We start from the raw sequence: 11,224 nt of genomic DNA, 5'->3' as shown, positions 1-11,224 counted from the left end.
TGGGGGCTAGGGAGTATCGAGAGAGAATGGTAGGTGGATATTATGACAAAGTTTGATGGAGTATTGATTTATGACCTTAATAAAAAAGTATTAAATATTTTTTTTTTTTTTTTTTTTTTTTTTTTAAAAAGAGTTATTGAGGTCATAGAGTTTATGGAGGTCATAGGGAGGTCATAGGTTATAGGGTTAGGTTGTTATTTATTTAAATGTTGAATTATGGGTTGGGTTAGGGTTTGGTGTGGGATGTGTGTGTGGTGTGTGTGTGGTTGAAAGTCAAAAATGTTATGAGCTGCTGCTTCCTCCCTCGTCCTGTAGGGGGTGTTTAAGTGTTTCATTCACTTTCATCCTGAGATAAGAGTGCTAAGGTGTGTAAGTGTATTTATCTCAGGATGAGTGTAAATCTTGTTTTGTTTTGTTTTTTGGATGGTGGTAAGTCTGAACATATGTGTTAGATCATCTGTAAATCTTGTTTTGTTTATTTTTTGGTGGTGTGAATATGTCTGTAGATGTTTAGGGTCTTAAGATTGTTGGGGGTGTCTGACCTTCTCACCTTGCGCGGCTCTTTACGGCGTGTGTCTGTATCTGGGTTGTATGTGTGTGTATGTGGCTGAGTTAAATTATTTGATGGTGGGAATATGTCTGTACATGTTTTGGGGTCTTAAGATTGTTGGGGGGTGTATGACCTTGCTTTATGACCTCGCCGCGTGTATCTGTGGGATGTGTGTGTATGTGGCTGAGTTAAATTATTTTTGGTGCTATGTTTCAGTTTAAAAAAGCTTTTAATAATAGTATGAGGTGAAAAAAAATGAATCTTACCTTCCGAGGGATGAAATTAGCTGGTCCTCAGTCCAATTTTGTGTATGGAGGAGAAAATGGAGTTTAAAAATGGGGTGGGGGTTAGGGTTAGGGGTCTTCAGGTCAGAATGTTCTTTAGGGCGGGAAAGTATCTGGATATATAGATGTGCAAGTGTTTAAACAGTCAGAAAAGGCCTTTACAAAGCTCAAACCACCTCAAGTCGGTCTCTACGCTCTGCGGATCTTTTAAAAGCAATGGTGAAAGGTAGGTTGTTTTTTTTTCCTAAAAATAAACTATTCTGTTATAATGCGATTGTATTTATGACGTATGTTTTTTTTTGTACATAGATATTATCGTCTATGCGGACGTCCACAATGCTCGTGAGTTTTATTATGTGTTTACATTATTCTGTTATTTTCTCCATCAGAAATGTGATGTTATTGTTTTTCTCAACAAAAAAAAGCGCGGTTAAATGATGACTTCAGTGGAGTCTACTTAACGCAGACGGATTACGGTGAATCACACATTCATTTATGTTAGTTAATATTAATACGTTGATCTTAAAATGTTTAACTTATGTATGTATGTTAGATCTGGTAGGTGCAGCGGAGCAAGACATCCAGAAAAACGGTCTGGGTGACACAGGTCGCGAAGGTTACAAAGAGCCTGCTTCAAACGTGTCGGATGTGTTGGGAGAATCGTCTGACGAGGGCTCAGCTCCGCATCTTTTAAGAGCATTTGAAGACCGACAGAATCGGCTCTTTGCTCAAAAAGCGGATGACGTGTCAGCGGGTCACGTGACGGACGCAGAGCTTGCGAATATTAAGTACGAGGAGTTGAACCAAACTCGCGAATCGTTAAAAGAAATTGAAGGTATGTCGAATTTTGTTTTATATATATATATATATATATTATTTTTTCTATCATATATTTATGTTATAACATTGTTTCTTCTGTATACTTCAGGCGCTATTGACAGCCAACCACAGGCTGCTCAACCTTCGAGGCGTCAGATGACTCGGAGTAGGAGGGGTCGAAGAAGGAGCAGGCTCACACACAACCCCCACCCATCCTTCCGTGTGAGAGAGAGGCGTCTGAAAGATTCAAGGTCTCATGCGTGTGACGGTGAATGTATTTACAGACAGCAACTTCGCTCTTGTCTCAAAGTAATACAGACATTGACATCTGCAATTGAAACATCGATAGTTTAAAATAAAAAGGCAATGTCTGACCCTAAACTCACGCCAACTGAGGCAGACGTCATAGCAAGCATTGTTGAAATAGATTTTGAAACCGATGAAACAAATCATGAATCAGGTACAAGGCAGAGATTTTGTGATACCCCTGAACTAGATCAACAAATCTTGACAATTAACAACGATATTGAAATGTTATCGGATGGTGCGTATAGGAGTCAAATATCAGAATTAACATCACACCTGCTATCTGCTCTAGAGGGTGTAAATGCGGTGGTATCGGGTGAGCAGAGTGCCCTCAGCCCCGATGTGCCTAATCATTTACAAAGTGTGGTAGAGGGTCTTAATAATCAAAGTGTCAATGAAGGTAGCCAAAGTCCTACACACATTTCTTCACAATTGTTAAACTTGATAACTGAATTAAATAACCACACGTATGAGAGTGTACGTTGTCTCAGTCCTAACATACCGGCTCAACTGATTGACATTATCAACGAGTTAAATGTACAGCCGCCTGACCCGACTCACGATAATCAGTCTGTGTTGAATGATGAAATAATTGATGACATGTGCGTTGAACCCTTGGCGTGTATTGATGGTAGCGACATAGCGCCGTGCCTACAAACTCGCCAACAGCCTAACAACTGCGCTGTAATAATTGATCATCAAATTGAGGGCGACATAGCGCCGTCTCAACATACGGCGTTTCAGCAACCTGACGCTACCTCTCAGCCGCTGAGTCGTGTTCAACCCGCAGGCTCGGAACCTGTCGCTACCTCTCAGCCTCTAAGCCGTGTTCAACAAGGTGGCTCGGCTGTAGTTAACAGACCCCATTTCAATAATGTTGAAGTGCGGAGACGTATAAATCCCCCCATGCAATCGGGTAGCAGGGATTTTGCTTCTTTTTACATGCATATCGAAAATAACATCGAAGGTGTTTTGGAGGAGGTAGATGACATTGCACAAACGGGGGATGCAATTCAGATTGAGATTGTGGGGGGTGGTGACGAAAGAGAACATACCTACCAACAAATGACTGATATAGACTCTATGAGGGAGCATGTACAAAGTATGCTAGAGCGTTTAGCACAGTCTAACACAGAACTTATGCTCGATGAAGGTTTAGAATTAGTGGTACAAATATTCAAGCCTTTGCGTGGAGGTATGCGTCGCAAACTGATACAATCCACTAATGTAGAAATATTAAAGAGAAAAAAACGACATTTGTACATGACTCTTAACAAAGACAACAATCTATGCTTTGCTCTCGCGTTAGCACATCTGCTAAACAGCTCGCTAACAACAAAGCAGGCCACACAGCAGGCTCGGCTCTTACAAGAGAGTGTAGGTTTGAACTGTCACACAGCTGTAAGTCTGGCTGATGTACACAAATTCGAGAAAGCCCTCAAAAGAAAGATAGTTGTAATGTACAGAAAAGCCGACTGCCGTCCTATGACTTTTTTTGAGACTCGCTACCCCAAATCAGCCGATGATATTTTGTTTATCCTTTTACTAGAGAATCATTTCTACGGCGTTAAATCCATTGAGGGGTTTGTAGGTCATACATATTTCTGTAGACACTGCTTCAAAGGTCACGAGAATTGGGAGCAGCATCGGTGCCCGGGGCACTGTCACGTGTGTCTTGATGCGAGATGTAAACAGCTACCCTTTAAACGTGTAATCTGTCCTGATTGTAATAAGACTTGTTATAATGACGAGTGTTTTATCAAACATAAAGAGCCGCGCAAGGCGAGAAGGTCAGACATCCTCAAAACTAACTGTGACACATATAAAAAATGCATGCAATGCGGCTTGCAATATTATGTGAAACCAGGTGCTAGTCGTGTCAAGCATCACTGCCTCGCTAAAAAATGTGCTGTGTGCGGTGACGACTTGAGGGGAGATACAATGCTTGATCCTCATCTGTGTTACATCCAACCTCTAAAAGCACAGCCTCCTTGTAGAAATGTAATATACTACGATTTTGAAACCTATGTAGATGAAGACGGGTCACTCAAACCCTTTCTTGTTTGTTGTAAATCGAATAGTATGGAGAAGCATTGGTTTGGTACCGATTGTGTCGACGGTTTTGTTAGTTTTTTCAGAAACCCTCGTTTCAAAGGTTCGACTTTTGTAGCACATAATGCTAGAGGTTTTGATTCCTACATTTTACTCAACAGAATGATCGATCTGGGTGTCAAATTTGACATTATAATGCAAGGGAGTAAGGTTCTCTCTTTTGTGGATGTTGATTTGAAATCGCGATACATAGACTCGCTCTCATTTCTGACCATGGCGCTAAGTGCGATCCCAAAGGCCCTAGGGTTTGAAGACAAATCAAAGGGGTACTTTCCACACAAATTCAGCTCGTTGGCTCATCTGAATTATGTAGGGTCTTATCCCGAGCCTTCGTCTTACGATGTTGAACGCCTGGCCCCCTCAGAGCGTGCAAAGTTCTACGAATGGTATGACAAAAACAGTATGGGGTCGTTTGATTTTGCCCAGCAGGCTGTAGCCTACTGTAAGAATGACGTGAACTTGTTATTCCAGGGTGGTGAGACATTTAGGGGTGAGTTTTTCGAAGCTACAGGTTGTGACCCCTTCAACGCTGTGACAATCGCCTCAGCCTGCATGAGTGTGTTCCGCACAAGATTCCTGAAGCCTCAAACACTGGCCATTACACCTGCAGACAACTACACGAACCAATATAAAGCTTTCTCGCAAGACGCTATCCAATATTTGCTGTGGGTCATGCACAGTCAAAATGTTCACATCAGACACGCTTTAAACGGCGGGGAAGTCAAAATAGACAACTTCTTTGTAGACGGTTATAGAGAGGTTGGAGGTGTGCGTATAGTGTATGAATATTTTGGATGCTATCACCACGGTTGTTCAGAATGCTTCGATCTTGCTAAAATATGTCCGACGACAAAACGCCCCTTTCAGGAAAGGTTCGATGCCACCCAAAAGAAAATTCGAGAACTACGTCTTAAACCGAATTTGCAACTTGTAATTATGTGGGAGCACGAATGGTTGCGAATGAAAAAGTTAGACGCGGCGACGGGCGAATTCATCAAAAAAGCTAAATTCCCATCACCGCTAAAGCCTAGACAAGCTTTGTTCGGGGGGCGGACAAACGCGTTTGTTTTAAGATATACCCCAAAACCTAACGAACGTGTGCTTTATGTTGATGTCACGTCGCTGTATCCATTTATCAATAGCACCTGTCTCTACCCCATTGATCATCCTGAAATCTTCCACAATGACTTCAAGGACCCCAGGATGTATTTCGGCTTCATCAGCGCTACAGTTAACCCACCGAGGGGGTTATATTTTCCTGTTTTGCCCTACAAATCACCTAAAGGTAAACTGCTATTCACATTATGTCGCACCTGTGGCGATGCCAACAATCAAAATACAGCCTGTGCGCACACTGATGAGCAAAGGTCATTAACGGGTGTCTGGACAACCCCTGAATTCGCCAAGGCTCTCGACCTCGGTTACACCGTTGTGAATATTTCCGAGGTATGGCATTACAGTCGAAAGAGTGACGCCATTTTTACCGACTATATGAGGACTTTTTTGAAAGGTAAACAGGAATCTTCAGGGTACCCCGCACATGTCATCAATCAGGCTGATAGAAACCAGTATATCGAGGATTATAAGACGCATCAAAATATTCAACTAGATCCTTCCAAAATTAGAGTGAATCCTGGAAAAAGGCAAGTTTCAAAACTATGTCTGAACAATCTCTGGGGTAAGTTGGCGCAGCGTGAGAACATGCCAAGCACAAAGATTGTGACAAAAACTAAGGATTTTCTCGAACTGCTTTTTTCAGGTCTGTATGACGTGACATTTATCCACTTTCTCAACAAAAAACGAGCGATGGTGCAGTATTGTTTTCGAACAAACACTGAGAAACCATTGACGAAAACTACAAATGTGGCTGCGGCGTGTTTTACAACGGCGTACGCTCGTTTGAAAATGTACGGCTATTTGGAAATGCTACAGAACCGGGTTTTGTACACTGATACGGACAGTATTATCTATACAGCTTTGCCCGGTGAAAGCGTTCTGCCTCTGGGAGACTATCTGGGTGATTTGACAGACGAGCTTTCCAACGACAGCATTGTAGATTTTGTCTCCGCAGGCCCCAAGACCTACGCATACAAACTGAGAAACAGTGGACGTGTCGTGATGAAGGTCAAAGGTATCACCCAAACACATGAAAGCGGGCAAAACATCAATTTCGATAGCATGCTTGATCTGGTTCAGGGGTACATCAACAACCAAGGCGCGTGCTCGGACGTGCTCTCTACCCCGCAACACGTCATTGTACGTGATAAAAAAGGCTTCCGATTAAAGAATGCCTCATTCAATAAGAGACTGAGGGTCGTGTACGATAAGAGACGCCTAGTCGGGCGAGGTCAGACGTTGCCTTTTGGGTTTTAACATTTTTTTTTTTGTTTTCCATGTGTAAAAATGTCTTTGAACCAAATTGAATTTGATCCTAGATTAGAACTACCTTTTGCCTGTATAATTAGTGGCCCTAGTGGATGTGGCAAGACTTTTCTGGTGAAAAATGTTTTAGAACACACAGATCATGTCATGAGACAAAAGCCTCATAATATTGTATGGGTTTATACTTCGGCCCAACCTTTGTATGATGAAGTCAAAAGTATGAATAAAAATATTGTATTTATCAAAGGATTGCCTGAATCTTTTGACGATGAAAAGTTGTTCCCCCCGCAGCAAAACCATCTGCTGATATTGGACGATGTCATCTTTCAAGCCTCAGACAATCAGGAAGTGGTTCGAATTTTTACACAATATAGGCATCATATGAATCTAAGCGTCATCATGTTAACGCAGAACATCTTCCACCAGGGTAAATTTAGCCGTACTATAAGCCTAAACAGTAATTATCTAGTTTTGTTCAAAAATCCACGCGATAAATTGCAGGTAACTGTTCTGGCTAATCAAATCTGCCCCAACAACCGGAAGTTCTTTCTGGAATGTTTTGAAGATGCGACGAGGGATCCGTACGGCTATTTACTGGTTGATTTGACGCCTACGTGTCCAGAACAATACAGACTGCGCACAGGCATACTACACAATCAATGGCCTACTGTTTATATTCCTAAGCAATAAAAACAATGTCTAAACTGTTAAAAAGAAATGCGGCGTTACTTAAGACTCTCTTTACCTGCAAGCCGGGCGAACGCAAACATTTACTCCTCAGAGCTCCTGCCAGTTTACTAAAAGCGCTATGTGAGATTGCTTTAAATCTCCTAAAAGGCCACATACCTCTAAATTCGAAACAATACAAAAAACTTAAAAAACAAAAAAGGAATATTCGATTTCTAGCCGATAAAAAAAATACTTTAAAGAAGAAAAGAGCTGTATTGGTTCAAAAAGGTGGTTTCATTTTCCCGTTGCTGGCTGCTTTTGCTCCTGTACTCGGAAGCGTCATCGGAGGCCTCATAAATAAATAAATTAAAAAAAAATGAGTTTGAAAACGGCGAATAAATTGTACCTCGTCTCCCCATACCAACTAGACAGGATGACTCGAGCGCAGCCAAACATCCTCGATACAGCTGAACGGGATTTAGATCGGCAGATGAAACAGGTGTTGGAAAATAAAAATTTAAATCAATACGAAAAAATCAAAATGTATCAAAGCCTAATGCAACGTTACAGAGGATTATTAAAACAAAAGAATGAGGAGAGTGCCCCCATCACACTGAACGTATCGCAAGATCAGATAGAACGCGCCACCCCTCCCAATCAGAACAACAACAACAACGCCACGGAGCTGACGGAGATGGAGACGAGAGAACAGGTGCACGAGGACCCGCCGGGGATGAAAACTACGCAACAGGTGCAAACGGAGGAATGGACAGGGATTCTCGACGCTATAGGATCACGACATCATCGAAACGCCGCATACGTGTTGAGAAAATTAGCATCGAACGATATAGGATGGACGCCTCGGGGTGAATTTATATTTAATGGAAATCTTATCAGAGGATCTCATATGACCGATTTGATAAAAAAGCTCGTCGTGAGCGGTAAGAAAGTAGGCGGTCCTCCTATAGGCTGGAGTGAATTTTTGGAAACATTAACCCGTCTTAATTTACCGGAATCAAGCATTTCCAACCCTTTGGCACGTTCTGACTTTAAACGTTTAAAATACGCTAGAGCTGAAGATGAAGACGTTTCCCAAGCTAAAAATGCAAACGCAAAAAACATTAAGAAAAAAAAAAGAAAGCAAGCCGCAATGGCTCAAAAATGGGTTAGTTATTAAATATGAGAAATTTGATGTATGGTGAAATAAAAAAAAACGTATATTGTATATGTTAGCATAAAAACACACTTGACTCTGTAACTCTCTTTTTAAAGATGTTTTATTGAATAAAAAGAGTTTTATAAAAAACATTAACGTGACTACGTACAATGACATTTTTTAAACTTATGCAAAGAACACGATGTCTGACCCCCGCACACTCGCCGAGCCCCACGTGATTTTCGAACAAAGGAGGTAACCATTGCATCATTGTGTAGGGGGTCTGTCGTGTAGCTATCCAAAACATCCAGATAAGTTAACCCGCATCTTCGTTGACTTAAATAATAAACACAGTGATGACCGCAGGTGCTCGTCAGTTCGTGTTGTAGTTGAATGTTATGGTAAATTATACGGTTAGAATGTTTTTTCAGAAAATCCAATATACTCTTAGGGTAAAATATATGGTCGGGTTCTAAACCAAAAGGGTCAAAGAATGTGGCCGAACCGTCTTTTTCTAACGTTAACCCCAGCCAGTGTTCCCCCGGCAGATGCCTCGGGTGCGTGTTTACAATGTAGTGTCTGGGGGGTGTGTCTGTGACGTCATGCAACTCGTCTGCTGCAAAAACGCCTCCAAAGAGAGGCCCATGTTGAAGCCTCATGAAACTGGTCAATTCACGCCCGTTCATCTTAATATTAATAATAATCCATCAGCACCTCTCTCTTGGCGTTGATTTCGACAATTGAATCATAAGCGGCGTAAACAATTAACGTTGTTGTGTGGGGAAGCGGATTACGAAATCGTAGATCCAGTCTGAGCACGCCGTTGTTTACTGGGGCAATGGCTCCTGAATCATCTCCGGGGTTCAGATTGAAGACAAAAAGCGAGTAACCTTGATTAAAATCATCTTGATCGATACAGAGTGGTAAATCCTTCAAAAAACGCCCCGTCGCTGTGAAAAGATTAAGGTATTCGCGTGTAGAAAGCCCCCCGCCAAAATAAGGCTGAAAAGCTTTGGACGGAATCTGTCGGCCTTCTTGCGAGAGACTCAGATATTCAATGTCGGCGTTGATAAAATTAAATGGATTTAAATCTTTTCTCCCAGCAAAACTCAAATGATTTACGAGGGCTAACACTATTTGTTTTGGCATATGCCCGAGAAACAGATTATCCTGATGACATATTCTGGAATTCTGAGCAATGGAAAACGTTTTAAGACAAATTCTCGTTAAAGGATAAATGGCATTGCCCTTGTGTAACGCTGCTTCGTGGCCAATAGCGACGGCTGGTGACACAGTTACTTTTTTCACAAATAATGTTGCCCCTAAAATCTTGAGACAGACGTCGTTGTTAGAAGCGCTCATGAGACAGAAATCATCGTTGGCTCTGGATAATTTCAAACGTAGATCCACGTGATTCAGTAGATGACGCTCGCAGAAAAATATATCGCTGTGTATGGGCCCCATAATTTGGAACTCTTGTGATTCTGCCAGTCGTAAAGCGCGCTTCCATAGTCCATCGTTGATATTGGGGCCTTCAAAAGCAATAGAGTCCATACGTCCCCTAGTATCTTTAACAAACATCCCAGCTGAGAATTGTGAATGGAGGGTATCTCTTGAAAAATTTAACAAAGTCTCAATTATTGCCCTATAGGGGTGAGTCGCACTAGATTGTGATATAAGACGGTCCCCTAGAACGACGTCAACTTGTGAAAATATGGTATTAAGAGGATAATTAATAATCCCCACAGCTTCATTCGCTGCTAGATTGCTTCCGTCTTTGTGTAATACTTTTAAACGTAAATGCAGCAATGTATCAGATAGATCGAGATATTTAGAGCCATCTCCGGGGATAAAAAATTCAATCGGGCCCGAATCTGTAATTGCCGATAAAGGAGGAATCTCCACATACTGTGTTTGATCTATTGATAATTGTGTAAGAGGTGGAGCAAAAATATCCAGCTCACTAAGACTGCATTCTTGGGAATTAAAATGTAAAAGCGACATTTTATTTATTTTATTTTTATTTTTTAAGAGAATATGTCCGTCCTACGTCTTGGTCGCCTTTTGATGACTGGTTTGAAGTTTTTGATACTGCGTGTCTTTTTATTTATTCTCAATCTGAGGCCTGAGGGTCTTCGCCCACGACGTGAAAGAACTACAAGCCCCGCACCTCCTTGAGCGGCTTCCGGTTTACGTTTTATTTTTTCAATGACGCGGCCCGCCACATCCGTAGCAATGTTCCGCGCGGCACTTTGCAGATGCGGTCTGGCTAGGTTGAAACCTGATTTCAACATTGGAGCAACAAAACGAAATAGCTTCGCGAATATAGACCCTATCCCACGTCCGTACTGAACTGGGGCACCGTGGAAACCAGGATAGGAACCACCTATTTGACTTTCATAATATTTGACGAATCGATATAGATCGGGATGTGTCTCGAGTCTCATATTTTTCTAATGTTTCGGTCTAAAATGTAGAACTAGAACGATCTTCCCGTATTTGAAATTGATTGGTTGATTCTGGTCTGTGCGAATGCTAATATGGATGTGCTCAATGTGGCGTTTGTTTACATCTAAATAATATAACGTGGTGAAACTTCTATTTATGAGCGATCCAAATTCCCCTTCTAAAGGCAGGCTCCTTAGTAAAGGGGCGTGGGCGTCGCCAACAGTCTGATAGTGTATTACATCGGCGTAAATGAAAAGATGGTACCGCCCTCCCCTTCGATCAGCTGTCCGCGGGGCCTTTGTCCAATCTGTTTTTAATGGAAACCATTGCTCAGCCGGCAGGCCTACTAAATAAGCTAACGGTTCGTTAAATTTTAGTTCGTAGGGTTCTTTGGTGTGAAATTTAAATCTATGGGTATGCTGGTCGTATTCCACGTTTATTTTTTTGTTGGAAGCTTTCAATAACTGCGTTTTAATATCTTCAGCCAAGGAGTTGAGA

The 11,224-nt window shown here is 41.7% G+C and overlaps 1 protein-coding gene across 1 annotated transcript; it reads left to right on the top strand.

The window, feature by feature from the left end:
* Positions 1 to 892: 892 nt before the first annotated feature.
* On the top strand, positions 893 to 7,960 carry LOC147038289 (uncharacterized). Its single transcript, XM_085905043.1, has 5 exons — positions 893 to 1,060; positions 1,144 to 1,176; positions 1,260 to 1,310; positions 1,388 to 1,669; positions 1,763 to 7,960. Exons 1-5 carry the CDS (start codon positions 1,051 to 1,053, stop codon positions 2,005 to 2,007), a joined length of 621 nt encoding a protein of 206 aa, XP_085761169.1. The 5' UTR covers positions 893 to 1,050; the 3' UTR covers positions 2,008 to 7,960.
* Positions 7,961 to 11,224: the final 3,264 nt, after the last annotated feature.

This window comes from Syngnathus leptorhynchus, unplaced genomic scaffold (assembly GCF_054491065.1).
Source record: "Syngnathus leptorhynchus isolate UIUO unplaced genomic scaffold, UIUO_Slep HiC_scaffold_74, whole genome shotgun sequence".
In the NCBI taxonomy this organism is placed as follows: Eukaryota; Metazoa; Chordata; class Actinopteri; order Syngnathiformes; family Syngnathidae; genus Syngnathus; species Syngnathus leptorhynchus.
This window is presented reverse-complemented; position numbering and strand designations above follow the sequence as displayed.

Excerpts from the sequence above, each read along its gene's own strand:
- LOC147038289 (XM_085905043.1), top strand. Across the intron at positions 1,177-1,259 it reads TGCGGACGTCCACAATGCTC|CGCGGTTAAATGATGACTTC; the intron begins GTGAGTTTTATT and ends AACAAAAAAAAG. Across the intron at positions 1,311-1,387 it reads CTTAACGCAGACGGATTACG|ATCTGGTAGGTGCAGCGGAG; the intron begins GTGAATCACACA and ends TATGTATGTTAG.